The sequence below is a fragment of the Pipra filicauda genome, unplaced genomic scaffold, assembly GCF_003945595.2.
Source record: "Pipra filicauda isolate LSUMZ 115617 unplaced genomic scaffold, ASM394559v2 scaffold664_size391380_pilon, whole genome shotgun sequence".
Taxonomy (NCBI): Eukaryota; Metazoa; Chordata; class Aves; order Passeriformes; family Pipridae; genus Pipra; species Pipra filicauda.
Window position 1 is genome coordinate 159,081 of NW_024104825.1, and position 20,427 is coordinate 179,507.

The 20,427-nt window shown below is 47.4% G+C and overlaps 1 protein-coding gene and 1 non-coding gene across 9 annotated transcripts in view; both read right to left on the reverse strand.

The window, feature by feature from the left end:
• The window catches only part of PUM1 (pumilio RNA binding family member 1), an 81,908-nt gene that overhangs the window by 33,407 nt on the left and 28,074 nt on the right, over positions 1 to 20,427 (reverse strand). For 3 of the 8 annotated variants that reach the window (XM_027736741.2, XM_027736738.2, XM_027736739.2), the window contains exons 4-9: positions 19,275 to 19,383; positions 16,727 to 16,905; positions 14,659 to 14,825; positions 12,277 to 12,547; positions 6,060 to 6,153; positions 4,713 to 4,829 (exon numbers count right to left, since the gene is read on the reverse strand). In XM_027736741.2, the coding sequence (XP_027592542.1) occupies positions 4,713 to 4,829; positions 6,060 to 6,153; positions 12,277 to 12,547; positions 14,659 to 14,825; positions 16,727 to 16,905; positions 19,275 to 19,383 (937 nt within the window). The remainder of the gene's footprint in view (positions 1 to 4,712; positions 4,830 to 6,059; positions 6,154 to 12,276; positions 12,548 to 14,658; positions 14,826 to 16,726; positions 16,906 to 19,274; positions 19,384 to 20,427) is intronic. The other 5 variants (XM_027736746.2, XM_027736740.2, XM_027736745.2 and 2 more) reach the window with 3 other exon arrangements.
• On the reverse strand, positions 1,058 to 1,141 carry LOC113996088. The gene has a single exon (XR_003543619.1). It is a non-coding gene; the product is annotated as a small nucleolar RNA SNORD103/SNORD85 (small nucleolar RNA).

Sequence of the window (20,427 nt, forward strand, 5' to 3'; positions counted from 1 at the left end):
CCCTTCCAGCCCAAACCATTCCAGGATTCTATGAAAAACGAGGGATGACAGTAAAGGAGATGGAAAAAGACACTACTGAGTGTAAACTTGTATATGACAAAGGGGACTAATCTTAGAAGTACCTTTTTCTTTTGTTTTTGTTTTTTTTGTTTGGGGTTTTTTTTACAGTAACATGTTTGGCTCAAATGAATTCCCACAGAATGCCAAAGCCATCCACTGTGGAAGAGCCTGGATCTCAGCCTGGATGAGCTCCTGCTCCCACAGCCTATTCAGCAACACTTGGGGATATTCATTCCATATTTCATGTCAGATATTAAATCCATATTTCAAACATGTACTAGTTACTCTTCTTATATCACCCTGGTTTTAACCACTGTGCTTCCCCCAAATTCAGGATTTAGGTGCCCAGCTCTGTGCACAGCAGGGAGATGCCCCAAGTACCCTGATCCCTGATGCCAGGCACTGCTGAACATCTGGATTTGTGTCTCTCACTAAAGCTCTGCCCTGAAGCCCCTCCTTGCTGGATTTACTGTGTCAGGCAGAGAAGGTGACCTTCTCTTACTCTGTAGTACTCTTGGAGCAGCAACCACTCATTTCTTACCTTCCAACCTGCAAATTCACAAGCTAAAATGAAGAAAAGCTGCAGCAAATTAATCAGTGCCTGGTGGTGGTGCCTGTTTTGACCTCAGCAGTTACACACACGTAACTAGAGGGTGCCTACAACCTGTTTATACTCAGTGAATGCAGATCAGACACCAACTGCTGGGGTTCTCCTGCACCCAACAGGGAAAGAGCTGCAATTGCTTCACTTCATGCAAGTAATTACCCTGCATTTGCCCTCAGGCTGCTGGGAAGTTGCTGCAGTACCTTTTATCTGGGCAAAATTTGGGGTATTTTAGTCTCAGCTCTAATTATCAAACAAGCACGGCCTAGATGGGTTTTTCTCTCCTAGTTAGAGGTTGCTCATCCGAGCTGCAGAAGCCTCAGGTGTTTAAAAGCAGAGGAGACACAGAGGCTTTGAAGTTTTTCAGGCAGCTGGGCTTAAAAGGGCTGCAAGTCTGGCTCAGCTCCTTTGAGCACACGGTGAGGCTCATTATTGAACAGTGTTCTCAGTGAGGGCAAGTGTGTCATCACTGCCAGACTCCCAGAAACAGCCCAGTGCTGCCCCACTGCAGGAGACGCTGCACCTGCTTCGGCACTAATTAAAGCTGTGCATTCCTGAGAAAACAAAAGCCATTCCGGGGCCTTTGAACCCAAATCTTCCCACTGCCACGTCTCACACGTGGGCCACAGGCACCCACAAATATTCCTTTCAAGAAACATTACCAATCCAGCTGTAAGTGTGTTCAGAACACAGTTTTTTTGCTTTAAGTCTCCACCTCCACACTGGCATCTCTCCGAGCAGAAGCCGAACCTGCTCCCTGCAGGAACAGCCAAGGATGAGGAATAGTGGCACCAGGTTAAACAGCCTCAAGGACCTCAAACACAAGGCTGAAAACAGCAAATTAGTGATTCCAGTGAGTTGTCAGGTGATCCCTTGGGAATTCCCAGCGTGTCCTTTTAGGGATGGGGGGGAGAAACAGCTCAACTTCCAGGGTGGTGGTGAAGCCCCCGATCCAGAGGAGGAAAGACAGCCCTGCAGGACAGCACGTGAAATCCAGCTGCAGGTGCTCCCAAATCCCAGCTGGAAGGTGTGTGCCTGCATCCACAGCTGGCTCCAGCTCTGAGCTGGGCACAGCTCAGCATCAAGTGAGCCAGGCTTAAGGATCTCCCCTCCAAACCCTGTGCTGGGAGCACTGAGCTTTCCCTGGGTGCAGATCACCCCCCTCTCTGCAAAGAGCAGAATCACTTTTCTACCTGAATCATTTCCCAACTGGCCTTAAAAAAGGCAAGATTTCTCTTTTTTGAGTGACATCCTTCCCAAATGATGGAAGGCAAATCACAGCACTTTTCAAAGACAGCAGCATCTTCCCCATGGTTTAAACTCATAAGTGAGGGGTTTTTTTCTAGAAGTCCTTCCCTCTGCATTCAAATTTGTTCTTTAAAATGCTGCTATTGTTGGGAAGAAAAGAGTATTATCACAGAGCTGACAGTCTTACAGTCATGAAAAAGCTGCCATAATGGCAGAACCTTAATTGACAGGTTATCTCTGCCATAAAACACACACACAAGTTTCCCCTTCACTCAAAGAGTAACTGTGAGCAATAAACCAGCACCAACTCTAAACTCATTCCTTCCATCTCATGAGCTTCTTCAAGTTCTCCCAATTTAACACTTCCACACACATCAGGGAGGCCTTTTGGATTTAATGTGTAACTCTAAATATTTAAATTGTCCCACGTCCCTCCCTCTCATTACAGAAAAGAGGTTCTCAAAAGTGCTCAAGTCTAGACAGAAAAGATGCTTTTCCTAAAACAAACATCAACAAGAATTTTGTTATCTGGCCATTTCTAGGGTCTAAAACCAATAAGAAGGTTAAAGTAACTTGTATTTCTCAGTGGTGTAATACCATAAATACACTGCAGTGCACTGCTCATTCTTTGGCTTCGCTTTTAAGTGTCACAAAGTTTAAAAATTATTCAAGTAGAGACTCTGGTGCCAAATTTTGGAATGCTTCAGATACCCTGGGGTATGTTATTTCCCAGTTCAAATGTCTAAGGCCCCAGTCAGACATTCAGCAGCTGCAGCTTCAACACTGCTGAGAAAAATGAAAAAAAAAACCAACAAAAAACCCCCAAACCAGTTGTGGCCAACACTCGGTGTTTCCTAGAAATCTGGCTCATTTCCACGTGGTTTTTCTATGAAATCAAGATGCTGACCTGCTGCTCCACTGCACTTCAGTGTGTTCCTCAGAGCTGAGCTTTAGAAGCACTGAGGTGCTGCAAAAAGGCCAAGCAGAAACCTCTTCTTCCAGGAATCATCCCCAAATCGCCTCTTCTGCCTGAGACTGGAACTGCTGCTGCTCTGGGACCTCTTCCCTCCTGAGTCCTCACTGAACTTCCTACTTCTGTTTGCCAACAGCAGTTCAGCTCATTCATTCACTACTACATTCACCATCACATGGTGGTTTATCGAGGCCTGGGCTATCAGGAATATCCTTGTACTCTAACTCTTGGCTCCCTCCCACGGAATCACGGCGTCGATTTGTTTGCCAACAACGTGTTGTTACCTCCCCTTAACCTCGCTGTGTCATTACACAATCCCCACACAGAACTCACAGCAGCCAAGTGCAAAGCCCACACCTTCAAATCATGCTCTTGGGACTTTACATCCATCCATATCATCCACTAAAAACTGCCTCCAAGTGGGTAACAGTTGGTGAAATCCCATTTCAGAGCTTGACCTGATACGGGTCTCCAAGATTAAAAGCTCAGCAGGGTTATGTAAGAACTGGTTAACAGGCCACAGAGTCACGTCCCAAACCCCAGGGTGTCACATCCATGTACAACCCACACTTCATAGGTTGGATTTGGGACAAGCCACTCCAAAATGGGAGAGGTTTGCAGTGAACATCCAAGTTGTAAGTGGAGCGTGGCAACAGCGAAACATAAAACCCCCCTAAGCTGATTTTATCTGAAGCACAGAATGCTCCCTCTGCTCTTGGTCAAGGAAAGCAAGGCCTGGTTATGAAAATGCTCTTTTGAAAGCACGTTCTTCCTTTGTCCTCAACCATTAGGCAAGAACTTTATGGCCCACACAGCAAAAGTTCAACGTACAGCGTGTTCCCCACACTGCCTGATAAGCTGCTGCACCGAGCTGGCACCTCAAGATACAATGATTCCGGCTGTGACAGTTGGGAAGAACTTGGAAACTGAGACATGAACGTTTGGAGAGAGATCTTGCACGAAGACAAGAGCCTCCATCCTCCCCTGCCATCTGGGAAAGTGCACATTCCCAGCCTGAGCCTCACAGCAGACAGGGGATGTTTTTACCTGCCTGGAAAGGGTAAATTCTCCCCAGACCCCTCAAAAGGGAAGGTCTCGTTTGCAGGATGCACCAAAGCACGTCGAGCTGAACAGCAACGAGACACAACTTCCCTGGCAGGGAAAAACACCCTCATCTTTCCAGCCTTTAATAAGTGGATTTTCAAAGGTATCTCTGGCTCCTGTCGCTCACCAAACATGGAGCAACTTTTATGTCTGCGGGTGGCTCATTTCAGATTTGCTCTGGTTGAGGATAAACAACCAGAGCAGAACCCACAGCAAGTGTTAAACAAGAATTACCACATTTAATCTACAGAAAACAGAGTTTCCATGGCAAACTCTGTTTCTACTCCCTGACATGTGATTATATCAATTATCTCTCCACAGAAATCACAATGTACTGATGTTTGATTTTCAGAATCACACACTCAGAGCAGTTTTGGTGCAGTCCTCCATCTTTAATAAGTGGATTTTCAAAGGTATTTCTCGCTCCTGTCAGTCCCCAAAACACCCCAAACTTTTATGTCTACAAGTGCTTCATTTGAGATTTGCTCTGGCTGAGGAGAAACCACCAGAGTAGAACCCACAGCAAGTGTTAAACAAGAATTACCACATTTAACCCCCAGAAAACGGAGTTTCCTCGGCGAATTCTACTTCTACTCCCCGACAAACAATTGTATCAATTACCTCCCCCCAGAAATCACACTGGGCTGGCGTTTGATGCTCACAAGGACAGACTCAGAGCAGTTGTGGTGCAGAGGAAGGCACAGACAAGTGGAAGGGTCTCACCTAACGTGGCAGCTGCCGCCAGTCCGGCCGCGTACGGATCCGTCCCCGGGGGAGCCGCGCTGATGATGTAGGGATTGGGAACAAAGGCAGCAGGAGCTAAACCTGCTGAAAACATACCTGTCAGTGAAAACAAACTTAACTGGGGCTGCAGCCCTACCAGAACACCTCTGGCCACCTGCCTGGGGAACACAAAACTTGGGATCATTTAGTATTTTTAAGTTTTTTAGGGGTGGGTTTTTTATCGCGAGTGAGAAACTGCTGAGTCTTAACAGAGTTTACATAAAGGAAAATTAATTCCAAGGATGGAATGCTCCCTGAGGAAAGCTCAAGGGGTAAAATACTTATATAAAACAGCTCAGGTAGGAGCTGACAGATCTTTACTGTTCAGGTGAACGGAGAGTAACACGAACTAAGTACTTGTTATTACTCTGCATTTCCTACAGTGAGTAGGTCAGGACCCAAACTACCCTGTTTTGAGTTCCATGCCCATTACAGGACACCAGTCCTCCAACTGGTTAGTTTGGAAAGAGTTCAGGGGTGTACAGGCATTCCCTGGCTCTGCAAAGGAACAGTTTAATCATTAGAGAAATCCCTGGTGGGTGGGACAGGGGTGGGGAGGGGAGGAAAGGTGAAGGGGAGGAAGTTAAAAAGCCAAATAATTCAAATTTAGGTCTATCCCTGAACTCCACTGAGCACACAAGGGCACTGCACAGAGCTGGGAGAGTCCCAACACATTTCTAGTGGGATTCTGGGTTGGAAAAATTTCACTTAAAATGCTTAATGTGTTAAAAACGTTTAACCCTAAGATGGTTCAACCCTTATCATCCAGGAGTAGAACTCTACAGTTCTCCCTGTTTTCTATGCACAGGACTAAGTGCTTTCTCACCAGTTAGTCTGTTCTCTTTTAATAATATGAACCATGTGCTTGCATGAATTTTATCCTTCAATTATAAAGTCAGACCCCAGGCAGCTGGACCACAGGCAGCACATCCAGATTTATATTCAACTGGGCATTTTCCCCTCCCTTTATTGTGCTGCTTACCCTGGTTTATGCCTCACTCAGAGCAAGCAAGGACTTCCAAAGGCTCTCCTGACTGAGCAGCACTCTCAGAAGGGTGAGAGTGTCAATCCTGCCAGACATGAGAGTTCTTTTAAACCCTTCTCAAGTGTGCAAGAGATACCCACCAAATCTTTCAAGCACATCTTTAAACAATCCACTCCCACTTGTGTGCTGATTACCAGCTACAGAAATACCCTCTGAAACCTCCTGATTTTTTTCTGCCTGGTGTTTTCCTGCTGGATTAAGAGAAGGGCAGTGAAATGGGATGGATTTAAGGCAGGACTTACCTATGTGTGGCTGGTGGGCAGCAGCCAGGGCGTATTGCTGCTGCTGTGCTGCCGTCAGCTGCTGCACCGCCAGGGCGTTGGGTCTTTGGAACAGCTACAGGGCAAAAAAACACAGGCATGGCACTCAAATCAGGCACAAAAAGCTGTCTTTTCTTTCTTTTAAAGCAATTCCTTTGCACTAGATTTTGTTTTGCCACTACAGACATTTCTCTTTAAAGAGAAACGTTTCAGAAGGAATTGAGAAAACCCAAATCCTCGGGGGGGAAAAAAGCCTTTCGAGATCAATTGCCTGTGTTAATCCACCTGAAAAAACATGCAGTTCTGAAGCACAGCTACCCACAGCTGGGGTTCCCTCTGCTATTCCCTCCCTGCACAATTCCCAAAGGCCATTTTACCCAACTCATCCCCACACACCCAGAGCCCCCAGGTCCAGCCTGGGGGTCACCAGAGGGGTCCATGGGCAGCGCCAGGTCCGGAACACACCGAGTCCAGTCCCACCAGTGGACTCTCCCAGATGGTCTGGAGTGGGAATTGGGATGGCAGAAGGCTGCAGAGCCAGGTGTGCAGAGGTGACACACCTGAGATGCCTCCAGAGCCACCTCAAGAGCCCCCAGACGGGATTCCAGCCTCGGGGATCACAAACCTCCCTTTATTTGCTCCCTTTATTGCCAACCTTGCATCTCCAGCCTCTCCTACAGGAATCCAGGCAGGAACTGGAAATTCTTTTTTGACCACAGACACAAACCAGACCTGGGGATATTCTGGTTAAGCCACCCAAAGCACAGCTTAGAGCCAAAGCCAGCTCAGAGCTCCCTGAAATCTTAGGGATCAATGGGCAACGTTAGTGAGAACAGTCAGTGTTAATGATCAATTCTCAAGGTTATTGAGAATTTTTTTCTCCATTAAAAAAAGAAAGGATTCCATTAATCTTTGAAGTATTTTTGTCTAGGTTTGGGGTTTTTTATTCACCCAGGTCCTTACTAAAACCTTATTTCTCCAGTTTCTTATGCCTCTACTTAAGAGAGCCCCTGAATCCATCCATTAACAGCCTCACTTAGCTCTAATTAAAACACTTAAGGATATACCAGCTGATTATCTACTTTGAAACTATCCAGCAGCAGGTCCATTCCCACTCCCACAAGGGATCATTCCCGAGGTGTGAACGGCTCCACAAACCACTGGGATAAATGTTTTCTCTCTCCGCTCACTCACACAAATTGTATTCCTAAATTCGATTTTCACACCTATTTACTTCCTGCCCTCCCTTCAGACCAGACAACTGATACTTCAGCTGGCACAAAAGGCAACAATTCTGCCCAAATTTCCAGCAGAAAACCACGACCATCAAGAAGAAGCATAGAAACATTTAGAAAATTAGGCTGGGAGGCTTTTTTTATGGGCAAAAATTGGAGTTAAGTCTCCTGAGAGCAGGAGGAGCAAAGATGGGCGAGAAAATCCACCTCTTTTTTTCTTCTTTTTACAAGTTCAGGTGGAAGAAAAACATGCAAGGGCTCAGCATCAGATTTATGATGAGGAAACTGAGTATTTAGGGGGTGTAGAATTGATCTGTGTGCCATAACCCCGAGGATTGTTCACCCCTCAGGACGTTGGGGGCCCTACAAATATCCAAGGGGTATCAAAATGTTCCTTACGGAAAAACAGATCAAATCTACAGTTACTTTATGACCTCCCTGAGCCATAAAACAAACACACCTCTTTTTGCCTTCCCTTTTTTTCCCCAAAGGTGGCTTTCAGCAGCACTTCATGCTCACACAAAGCCGAGTGCTCGTTAGGGGTGGGAGCTTCGTTAAGGTGCCATCTGCCAGCAGGAGCTGGGGCAAAGGCTTGGCCTGTCATCCCTCACTTTGAAAAAGCAAGGACAACATGGACAGCCACAGGAAATGGAATGAGGGACATTGGTCTGTGGGAGTCACCAGCAACACCTTGTTCACTGATAAACATCAACGTGGAGAAAAAAAAATCTATATATCCCTATATCTATATCTATCTATATCTATCTATATATCTGCTCCAGTGCTGGTGTGGATTCCTCCAGGACAGCCAGCCCTGGGTTTGGGGTCTTCTTTTGTATTGAGTCCAGCAGTCCAATATTTCAGCTTTCTTCAGCTGCAAAATTTCACCAAAACCTTTAATTTTCAGGTGGTTTTGTGCATCCCTGGGATGTGTTTTTCCAGTCTGTTGATGTGTATTCCGTCAAAGGGAACTGCTGAGAAAATAGCTGGATTATCATTTACTTGTCTTAAGGGCAAAAAAGCATTTGTCTTCTCTGAAAATACCTTCTCCTGTGCTCACTTTACATGTGTGAGGACTTCCACACCTCCCAAATGCACCTCAGTGATCCATTTTTTAAATGGCAACTGGCAAAACAGAATCCTCAACTACTCGGAGCATCAATATTTCACCTGCTGCTGGGGGATATTTTGCTGTCTGTTTGCTCTCTCCCACCTTGGGAGCACAGCTGATCCCTGCTAAATCTGACTGCCAGACACACAAGGCCTACAAGGGACTTTGGACAAGGATCTGGAGTGACAGGACAAAGGGGAATGGCCTTAAACTAAGAGAGGAGAGGTTCAGACTGGTTATTAGGAAGGAATTGTTCCCTGGGAGGGTGAGGAGGTTGCCCAGAGAAGCTGTGGCTGCCCCTGGATCCCTGGAAGTGTCCAAGGCCAGGTTGGAGCAACCTGGGACAGTGGGAGGTGTCCCTGCCCATGGCAGGGGGTGGATGAGATGGCTTTTAAGGTCCCTTCCAACCCAAACCATTCCAGGACTGTGACCTCTCCCTCTGCCCGCTTTAATTCTCTGTTTTGCTCAGTAAGACTCAGCTCACTCAGAAGAAACTCAACAGCTCAAACACTGCAGCTGTACCTTTCATGCTGCCTGTAACATGTCCAGGGAAGCAGAGCCAAGAAAAACCATCCCAATTCCAGGCTTTACTCAGCCAGATAAGCCCCTCTACCATGGCAGCTCTGGGAATCATCAGCTCCATGTATTTTAAAGCCTCGCTGTGCTGTCTCCATCTGCTGACAGCACAGGCCTACATTCCAGAACTACAAATCAGTGTTTAACTGTGGGATTGAGTAGGTGGAAAAAAGGAGAAGAGCCCTCTGGAACAGGAATATTAACTTGAATTTACAAAGGTATCAAAAAGTGCACCAGGAGCACTTCAGGCTGTTAGAAATCCCATTTAGAGGGAAAATCTCCAACCCCCTGTCACAGTTTTGGAGGAGTTCAGTAGGATCATCCAACACTGCAGTGAGGCTGTTCTCCTCTCCTCCAGGTGCACACAAATGAAGGATCATCTACAGCACGTGGGGGAGATCACTGAGGGAATTCCAAGGAGCCAGAACAGCCCAGTCTGTGTTATAGTTATGGGAATGTTGGGCGATGAGATTCCTCTAAGCCAGTTTCTTCTGCAATATAAACATCTGACATCTCTAATCAGATTACACGTGGATAAGACCTTCCCCTTCTTAATATTGCTTTGAGCTGTGCCTGCTTGTAATCCCTTCAAAGGATATGACGCTTCCCAACAGCCCCACAAAGACACTTTTACGGATGAGATCCTTTGCTCAGGACATATTTCCTCCTGACAACCGAGTGGAAAAAACTACACTGCCGACAGACAGATTCCTTTCGTGCAGGCTGTGGCTGGCAGCGAGCAGCAAGGAGCACTGGGGATCATATATTAATGAAATGGGCACAAATGTGAGCCAAGATGTCTTGGGTTTACACAAACGTGCACTGAGAGGTCACATTTGGCAGGGGAGAGGATCCTTATCTTTACTCCAGCACTTGGGTCAACAAAGGGCTGTTGTTTGCATTTACTGGAGGTGCAAGGAACTGTTGCAACTAAGCTGAAACTCGAAAATAAGAGTTCTTGTTCAACAGCTTGTGCTCAGCAGGAGCTGAGGGGGGAGCAAAGGGTGCCAGAGGGGCAGGGTGGGCTGTGCTCCTACTGCTCCCCAAAAACTCGGAGACAGGAGAGGATTTCAGCTTCACAGCAGGGCAAGGCACCTGGGGAAGGGGCTGGAGGAGGCTGAGGGAGCTGGGGGGGCTCAGCCTGGAGAAAAGGAGGCTCAGGGGGGACCTTCTGGCTCTGCAACCCCCTGACAGGAGGGGGGAGCCGGGGGGGGTCGGGCTCTGCTCCCAGGGAACAAGGGACAGGAGGAGAGGGAACGGCCTCAGGCTGTGCCAGGGGAGGGTCAGGTTGGACATCAGGAGGAATTTCTCCCTGGAAAGGGTGGTCAGGCCTTGGCAGGGGCTGCCCAGGGAGGTTTGGAGTGCCCACCCCTGGAGGTGTCCCAGGAAGGCCTGGCTGTGGCACTCAGTGCTCTGGGCTGGGGGACAAGGGGGGCATCGGGCACAGGGGGGATCCATGGGCTGGGAGGGCTTTTCCAACCCAAATGATTCCATGATTCCCAGGCAGCCCAGCTGACAGCTTTAAACACAATTACACGGAGGTGACATCAGCTCTAGGTGGATATTAACTATCCACTTCACATGAAATAAAAATCCCAAACCCAGGCCAGCCCAAGCCAGAAATCCACGTTCCACTGCTCCCGAAACAGGCACCCTTCCCTGCTCTGCCTTACTCTGGGAGTTTTGATTTCCCCTTACTAGGTGCTAGACATGCTAAATTTTAAATTCTTCATTTTGAAAGGCTGAAAGAAACAAATAAAAACTCCTTGAACTTGTAAATGAGCATTTAAATAGAAAACACTGAGAAAATGCAAATGACAGGCTTCCCATTCCCGCTGTATAGTCCCATCTCTAATGGTTCTTCAGAAAGCAGCTCATTTATGGAGCCCTAACGCACTGTTTTAAAAAAATACACAAGTTTCGTGGTTTGAAAGCAATTCTTGAATCCCAGATCCCACACCAGGGTAAGAGAAAGACTTGAAACTATCTTGTTTTTTTCCTTTTTGAACTATACAGCAGCTATTTAGTTTAATCATTACAAAATTTTCCATCCTTCACCTCCCAAACGTGGTGTGGAATAAAACAGCCAAACGAGCTGTAACACAGATATTTACACTGCTATAAGACTACGGTAACTCTGAAGCCTCAGCACAATCTTGGCAGTGGTTTTCCTCAATCCCAAGTGCCAGCAGCCCTTTTGCTAAAAAAGATCAGATATTTTAAGCAAGCCAGGGTTAGTTTTGTGCTCCTGCAAACAGCTACAACAAAGGACTGCTTTCTTCTTTGAGGGATATCGCACTTGCAAAGGGAAGGCAATAAAGTTTACAATCATTACCCAAAGGAGCAGGAACAGAAGCAGATTAAGAGTCGATGGCTGGATCCAGGCCCAGCATTGAGGAGGAGCCAAGAGCCAGGCGAGGCCTGGGTGACTGCTCGGGGATGAGGAGCCCGGGCTCGCGTGGGAGAAAGGTCAAACAAGCTCTGAGATAAAGGTTTGGAGTGCTGGACTCTGCTCTTGGGTTTTAAACCAGGCTCAGGCAGTGTGGTTTGAACTCAGAATTCCCTCAGTCAGGGCAGCAGAGCCCAAAATGGGGCTGAGACAGAGCCCAAAGTGGGGCCGAGACAGAGCCCAAAATGGGGCTGAGACAGAGCCCAAAGTGGGGCCGAGACAGAGCCCAAAGTGGGGCCGAGACAGAGCCCAAAGTGGGGCCGAGACAGAGCCCAAAGTGGGGCCGAGACAGAGCCCAAAGTGGGGCTGAGACAGAGCCCAAAGTGGGGCTGGGGCCAAGCCAAACACAGGGCTGGGGCCAAGGCCGAGCCCAACACGGGGCTCAGCACATGGGCTGAGCAGGTGTTGGACTGTCCAGTCCCTTTAAGGGCTCTAGGGTGGTGTTTATTTTTTGTTTAGCAGTTTTTCTAATTTACAGCTCTTTTTCAATGCTAACCTACTCAAGATCCCAACGATTCCTACCTGGAGAAGTGCTGTGGATCCCTGCATAACCTGTTTGTTACGGGTCCCAAGGCTTCTGTTCAAGGTGCCAGTTATCCCCAGAGAAGTGCTGTGGACAACAGCTGGGGATAACAGCTAGGAATACCTGGATAACCTGTTTGTTCCAGGTCCCAAGGCTCCTGTCCCCCTCCAGCTCCCTGGGAGGACACACACAGCACCCTCTAAACAGCACAGCGATAAAACCATTCCAAGCCTTCCTCCACAAGATCCCAAGCTCATCTAACCCCACACTGGCTCTTTTGGATGGGGCAAGGACCAACTCTTCACCTGCTGCTGGGAATTGTAGTCGAAGAGCCCCACGGTGGCCGCGGCCGAGTCCACGGGAACCTGGGTGCCGGAATAATCGAACTGGAGGGGCTCCATGCCCACGTGCTCCATGGGATCCAGGGGCACGCTCTGGGACTCGATGTTGGAGAAGTCCTCCACAGGCTTGGCCCCGTTGGTACTGGCCAGCTGGGCCAAGCCCTCGGATCCGTTCTGGTTGGGGCCCAGCAGATCCACCTCGCTCGCCGAGTTCTGGCAGTTCCCGGGCGTGCGGCTGTGAGGGGAGGGAAAACTCATCACTGAACACATCCCTGACACACCCAGCACGCACAGAACCGCTGGGAGGGGTGCTGAGAAAGGGGGGAAAACATAGCTGAAACAGCTCCCCGAGTTAATTCTACAGAATGACTTCTGTATTTAAAAAACAAACAAAAAAATTCACCCGCAACCCCCCCCCAGTTCCCCAGCCCCAAACTCCTGTTCCAGTAAAAACAAAATTCAGTTTCTATTTTTCTTCTCAGTCAGTCAATGGAGGATTGACTGAACAAGCCAGGATTTCAGCAATGCCAGTTATTTTTTCATAAAGCTATCTAGTGATTATTAACTGTGTGATACTCTGGCACTGTGTCTCACTTGAAACCTTTCTAAAGGAGCTCCCACAGTTTCCTGATGACCTACAATAAGGATTGGACTCAATGGGAATGGTTCATCTCCATGCAGTGTGCACTTCCCAGCCTTCTGTTTGACTTTTACACTTTTTTTTTTAACAATTTGTTTGGCTTTTCCAGTTTTCCTGCATGTCAACAGGAGCCAAGGCAGGTACATAAGTGAGCAAGAAACACAAATGTGTCCATTACATCAACAGTCACAATTTCAGAAGGTTTTAATCCCAGGAGAGCTACAAGGAACAAATCCAAAACCCCAGGTATAATCTAGACTGGTACATAAGCAGAGTCAACACCTTCCACAGGTGTTTCCATAGGGATCCCACACAGAATGATTAAATTAGGTGTGAAAATAACCCAGATTACAACAGCCAGGCCTAGGTGTGCTCTCAGGTGTTCTCTACCTTCTCCCTGTGCTTCTCCAGGTACCTTTATAACATCCTTGGCACACTGTTCCAATGAGCCAAAGGCTCTTTCACTGCAGCATGAAAAAATCCTTCCAAAAACATGAAATGCACGTGCTGGTTTGGAATTGTGCTGGGAACAGTGCTGGGAACACAGGGATGGCTCAGGTACTGCTGAGCAGGCCTGGCAGAGCCTCTGCTCCTCATCCCTCCAGAGGGGGGGCTGGGGGCACAGCGAGCTGGGGGGACACAGGCAAGACAGCTGATCCCAGCTGAGCCCAGGGATTTATAGAGAAGAGGATTGATTTAGACCAGACAGGAGGTTTTTTTACAGTGAGGGTGGGGAGGCCCTGGCACAGGTTGCCCAGAGAAGCTGTGGCTGCCCCAGCCCTGGAAGTGTCCGAGGCCAGGTTGGACAGGGCTTGGAGCAACCTGGGCTAGTGGGAGGTGTCCCTGCCTGTGGTAGGGGGTGGATGAGATGGTTTTTAAGGTCCCTTCCAACCCAAACCATTCCATGATTTCCATGACCATCCAGCATCACACTCAGCATACAGAGCTGGGGGGAGAAGAAGGAGGGGAGGATGTTTGGGGTGATGGTGTTTGTCTTTTCCAGTCACTGTTCCAGAATCACAGACTGGATCAGGCTGGAAGGGACCACAGTGTCCCATCTGGTCCCACCTCCTGCTCCAGCAGGGCCATCCCAGAGCACCTGGCACAGGATTGTGTCCAGAGGGGTCTGGAATATCCCCAGGGAGGAGACTCCACTCCCTCTCTGAGCAGCCTGTTCAGTGCTGACAGCAAAGAAGTTCTTCCTCCTGTCCAGGTGGAGCTTCCTGGGCATCAGTTCCTGCCCGTTCCTGCTGTGCCATTGCTGGGCCCCCCCAGCAGAGCCTGGTCCCTCCTCTGCCCCCTCCCTGCAGCCCCTGACACACCCTGGGGAGGGCCCCTCTCAGGCTCTGCTCTGGAGGCTGAACAGCCCCAGCTCCCTCAGCCTGTCCTGCTCCCAGAGCTGCTCCAGCCCTTGGGCATCTTTGTTATGATGGATCCCAGCTTTCCTGGGGATGGAGCACCTGCCTGCCTTGGGAAGTGGTGAATGAATCCCTGGCCTTGCTTTGCTTCATGCACAGCTTTTGCTTTCCTTATTAAACTGTTTCCACCACGAATTTTCAATTCAACCCATGAGTTTTCTCACTTTTCCAATTCTCTCTCCATCCCACTGGAGTGGAGAAAGTGAGTGGTTGGGGGTGCTGAGTGTTGGCTGGGGTTAAACCCCCCCAGTGTGACACTAATTAACTGTTAATTAACAGTGCACATACCTGAAGTCTTTGACATCTGCGTCGATCCCGTTCTGAACGGGCAAACCATTTGTTTTGTCCATCACATCCCCCTCCTCCTTCAGATCTCCCAATTTATCGCCATCAAACGTGCCCTTATTTTTCTTATCCCCTTTGTCATTCTCATCATTCTCTGCATCCCTTGGCCCCTGGGCAAAAAGAGACATTGTTTTAATAAGCTGAGTTTTCAGATCGATTTTGCTTTCATCCCGAGATGGTCACAAATCAAAGGCACATGTCACAATAAAGGAAGTCACTTGCAAACGTTAATTCTTACAAAAAAAGGCAAAATAGCCCCTAACAATTGAAGAAACGAGGGAATTAGTTCCCACTCTTCCAAGAGATCTCATCTATTCAGCTTCTTCCATTTAGTAATTCAGGGTTTGCTTCTATAGGCTCTAAAAATCCCAACCCAAAATAATCTTACAATTCAAGATGGGACTTCAAAATTCACGACAGCACGTGCTGCAGGGGAATAAACTGAATTAGAGCCTCTCTGGAAGTCACTGGCTCAGTGTCAGAGATGCAGTTATTGACTGGCAAGTGCAAGTGTTGCAGTATCACCTCGTTTTGGGGAGAGGCATCACTGATTTGCACATTGAATTCCAAGGAACAGCTCATTTAAAAGCACTCAAATATATCCCTAACTCAGTCTTGGTTCATGTAATCCTAAAGCACATTTCTTTGGGAGAAAAAGGGGGGGGTGAAAAAGAGGAAAAAAACGGATTTCTGTCCTGTTGAGCATTTTATGAGTGGTATTACAGCTCCAGCATTTCTGCCCTTAATGTCTGCCTTTTATTTCACTTGGGAGAAGAATAAAGGGTGATGGTGCCTGGGGCAGTGTTTTGAACAACAAAAGGGAGAGGGAAAACAACATAATTTATGATAAAAAACAGCAAGGGGCATATAAACATATTTATCAGGGCCAGCTTTGGTGCTGTCATAGGGCCAGACATGCAAACCCTGCCTCCCACTTCATCTGAGGGAAAAGTGCTCTGCACATAGCAAGCACTGGATCAACTAAACACTTTAGCCATCCCCTCTAACTGAAGGGGGAGATTTTTCCCTCATATTTAGGAAAAAAAAGATAGTTTTGAAAGCAATAATCTGGTGCTGCTTCTTAAATAAAATTGTGTTTCCTCAATATTGTAGGGGGGGTTTGGAAATGCCAACGTTAAATATAAACTTGGAGCCCAACTGTCCCCCCCCAATGGGATATTCAGCAGTGAGACCCCTGAGTGCCTGTGCTGTGGAGGAAACACCTCTCAGACTCCCAGCTGGGATAAACTGGCTCCTTCCACTGACTGTTCATTCCCCAAAACTCCTGCTCCGTGGGCTCAGGGCTCACCCAGGTTATCAGGTGCCCACTAAGGAGGGCAGGGATGAAGGGAGCTGCAAAGCAGCTCTCTGGAGAGCTGAGCACGGCACCTGAGCATAACAAAGGAGGGGTTTCCACAATTCCTGGCCCAGTACTGGGCTGATGAGGCAGAGCTGAGGTCCAGCCCCTTCTCCCCTCGACAGGGATGGGCTCTGATGCCACCTCTCTCCCCACATCCTTAAATTTGAGGCAGCAGCAACTGTGCTCCTTCCTCACCCCAAGGAGCACAGGCACTGGAGCCACTTCTCCATTGGGAATGCTCTGCCTGGACAGCAATATCCCACCTGGCGTGGGTTTGGGAGCTTTGTCCCATGGCTGGGATCACTACATGGAGCTTTTTGCCCACCAAGGCTCAGTCAGAACCCACAGGAGTATCTGCAACTTTGTCCAACCACCAGCTTGGATGGGGTTCTACTGCTGGGGGGCTTAGCCAAAAACCAGGGAATGGCAGCACCTTCCCATCCCTTCCTTCCATCCCACACCCCCCAAGTCAAGGACAGTGGTTAAATCTGCTGGTTTGAGACTGGTCAACCTGCCTGTTTGAGGAAAGAGTGAAACTAGGAGCTAATAAAAGAAGAAACATCTGCCTTAGGATTAACGAACAAACAAATTGAGCAGCAAATAGAGAAAATAACACAACAGGACTGAAATGTGGGAATCAGGCAGACTTACAAATCCTCCTTTCCTTAGGCAGGAATCTCCAGGAGACGAGCTCAACACATACTCCACCATGCTCACACCCAGTCCTCCACTCTCTGACCGGGGGGAAAGCACCGAGTTGACTTCACTGTTCACGTGAAAGCCCTGCCCAGGTCTTCTCTGAACCATAATGGGTTGGGAAACAGAGTGATCTGGAACAAAAACATGGGTCATTCTTGTAAGAAGATCCAACAAAGGAGGCAAGTCATTAAAGATGTACTCTCCAGGGTCTTATCTGCACTAAGAAGTGCCAACTTTGTGACTCTGGTGCTGCCCATCAGTAAAACCAGGAGGAGTTTCTCATTTTTTAAACATTAGAACCTGTAAACCTACAAGTGAGAACTCCATTAAAATCTAAACTAAACTTTAGAAATTTAAGACTCATTAAAGGTTGCAATTAAAAAGACAAAGTTCTAGTTTTTATTTTTAGTAAAACTCTTGCACTAGTGCAGTGAAAAACAGTTTTGGTTTGTCATTTAAAACATGATCCTGTTGTTACATCAACCTGTGTTTGTGTTCTTGGTCCTAAGAACTGCAGTGTTTGTGTCATGATCAGAGACTTTTGTGGCTATTTCCTCAAAAAATGTTTATGAGAACTTCATCTCCTCTTTCTCATCCCATCCTCCTGCACCAGCCCCATCCCTGCTGTGTGAGGCTTTGAGATCCAACCAGGAACAGACTCAGGAGAGACATCTCCAAGTCCTTCTGGGTTCTGCAAAAATCACTGGCTGGGCAAGAAATGATCCTGAATCCCCAAGGAGGGAAGGGAAGGAATTCTCTGAGTCAAAAATAACAGGCAGCAGACATAGGAGTTGCCAGGGGCTGGTGGAAGGGGCATGGAAGGGACATCAATATCCAGTGATAGGGACAGTGCAGCTTCCTTATAAAGCAGGGAGAAGCTGCCAGAGCAGTAATTCTATTCTCTCACTGCTCCTGGCTACACTTCCCTCCTTCTCCCCCAGGCCAGCACAAGCAACCACGTGTCCACAAAGTGAAGTGGACTGGGGAGACTTTGTGGGATAAAGACAGCAAAAAAGGGAAAAGCCAGTTTGAACCCAGCTCGAGTGCCCGGCGGGACTCAGTGCACTGCTGCACAACTTGTGTGCCACCAGGAGGGCAAGAAGGACAGGAATGATGCTTTGAATGCTTTAAAACTGGCTTTGAACGCTTTAAAACTGGCTTTAGACACTTTAAAACCACAGTTTTGAGGTACAGGAGTGAAACCCAAAGCCACGTGGGAGGCCTGCAGTGCATGCTGTGGGCACAGAGAGGAGAAGGGATGGAGCCAAGGGTGTCTCACAGCAAACCAGGCCTCACCCTTTCCGTGCAGCCTGGGCACTGGGGGGATTTTGGGGGGCTGTTCCTTCATTTTAGACGAGCCAGAGGGGAAATTGTGCCTTGCCTGGCTTCCAGCCCCTCAGGCACACAGGCTCTGAGGGGCATTACTGGAGAATAACCCCAGGAGGGAGGAGTCCGAGGGCTGTGACTCCTGGAGCTCTGGGACCAGAGTGTGGGAGGTGACCTGCCCGGGGCTGGCACAGCCCAAGAGAGGCAGCAGAGGAGAAAGTCCCTTCCTCAGCTGTTGGGAGAGCCTGGCTCAGCCTTTAATCCACCTCAGCTCCAGTCTGGACTAATAAAACCTGGCACAAAGTGCTGCCAAGAGCTGGGGCTGCAGGGGACAGGCACCCCAAAACCTCCCCAGTGCCCAGGCTGACCCAACACATCGAATTTTGAGAAGCTTCATCCCCTTTTTACAGTCATTTTTCAATTTAAATAATACCAAACGCCCTCAGCACTATAGCAAAGCCTTCAATTAAATAATGGACGTTTTTGTGAGGGAAAAGCCCCACACAACAGTGCAGCTGCTGTAAAATCCCATTTCCTGGGAGCTGCAGATGTTTGGGAAGTGCAGGAGACGCCCAGAAGTGTTTAAGGAACGTATTCCTCACATATAGAAACCAGGGAAAATAACAAATACAAGGGCAGCATTTCAAACCCAGCACATGTAGGGGACTTTTTTTTAACATTTAACTGAAACCAACCTGGACACTCCTGAAGTCCAAAATCAGGGACAGTCTCTGATCCAAGATCAAAATCCTTGGCAGATATAATTCAACACTCCTAATTCAAAACATCAATTTTTTTTTTCTTTTTCAAACTGGTTTTTGTTGGTTTGTTTGGTATTTTTAAAATTGCGGGTGTTTTGGGTTTTTTTGTTCAAACTTTCAAGTGATTCATCCCAAGGCAGAAAACACATCAGAAAGTTTAAATTGAAATTTTAAGGGTAATTTAAAATTTTTAAGCAAATATACACGAATTTGCACACATTTACATTAAACAACCTTTTGATATGTATGGATATTTTAACTCAATCACAAAGCAATGTGGGGTTTTCTATTTGTTTTTTATTATATAAACCAGATGGTTTTTTAAAATCTTTTCAGAACTCGGTGATTGTGAGTAGATGAGTTGCACATTTCTGTATTTAACCCCAACTAAATTAAGTAAACAATCAAACTACCTGATGCTCCCCAAGCACTGTCTCTCCACTGATCTCCCAGAAATATCCCTTTTGGTCCATCTTTGCTGGAATCATCAGATTCCCAAAACTTTTTACCCGGCAACAGCTGCTGCAATTAAAAAAAAAAAAACAAAAAAAAAAAAGAAAGAGAAAAAAAAAGAACAAAACAAAGCAAAGCATGATTAAAATAAGCATAAAATGCAAACATAAACCATAAGCAACTCCCTTCTAAACACGAATCAATCATTAAACATAAACTGATCCACCCAAATATTTATACACACGGGGTGAAAGCCACACGGCAGCTGAGGGAGCAATTCCATCATCCCAATCCTCTTATATTCTTAAATGCTTTATGAACCCCACACGTCAGCACACACACACAACGACACTCTCCAAGCTCTTGGAAAATAATACATATATATATAGTAGAAAAACCTACTGTGATCAGAATATACAGACAATGACACTCTCCAGACTCTTGGAAAATAATATATATATGTATATATAGAGTAGAAAAAACTATTGTAATCAGAATACACAGACAATGACACTCTCCAGCTTCTTGTAAGAAAATACATACATATATATATGTATATATATAGGTGTGAATATATATATAGGTGTATATATATATAGGTTTAGAAAAACCTATTGTGGTCATAATATCAGGAGTTCAGCTGAGCTGGGGGGACCTCTGTGAGCACCCAGCACAAATTCCTGCTGCTGGCAGGGCCAGAAAAGCTCAGGAGATGCCAAGAGCTCTCACTTGTCCCCCAGCCAGGGACTGCTGAGGACTCCCGGTGCTCCCCAGGTTTTTTGGGAACACTGATGAGACTGAGCAGTTCTGGGCCGTGTGGGTTGAGCTGAGGGGAGGAAAAACAGGTTCTGGGCTCCTGAGAATGAGACAGAGGCATCCTGGGCTTGGGTGAAGCCAAGGACAACTGCACTGGAGGTCAGGAGATGGGTTTTGGAAATGGCACCTCCACATGACCAAGGGAAGTCCTGCTGCCTGGGATGGTCATCACACCACCAGCCAGATCCACCCTCTGAGGGAGAGGAACACCAGCAAGGAGCCTTTCCTGCTGGAGCTGGGGCAAAACTCAAGGAACTGGGAGATGGGAACCTGCATCTGTTTGAAATCCCCACGGAA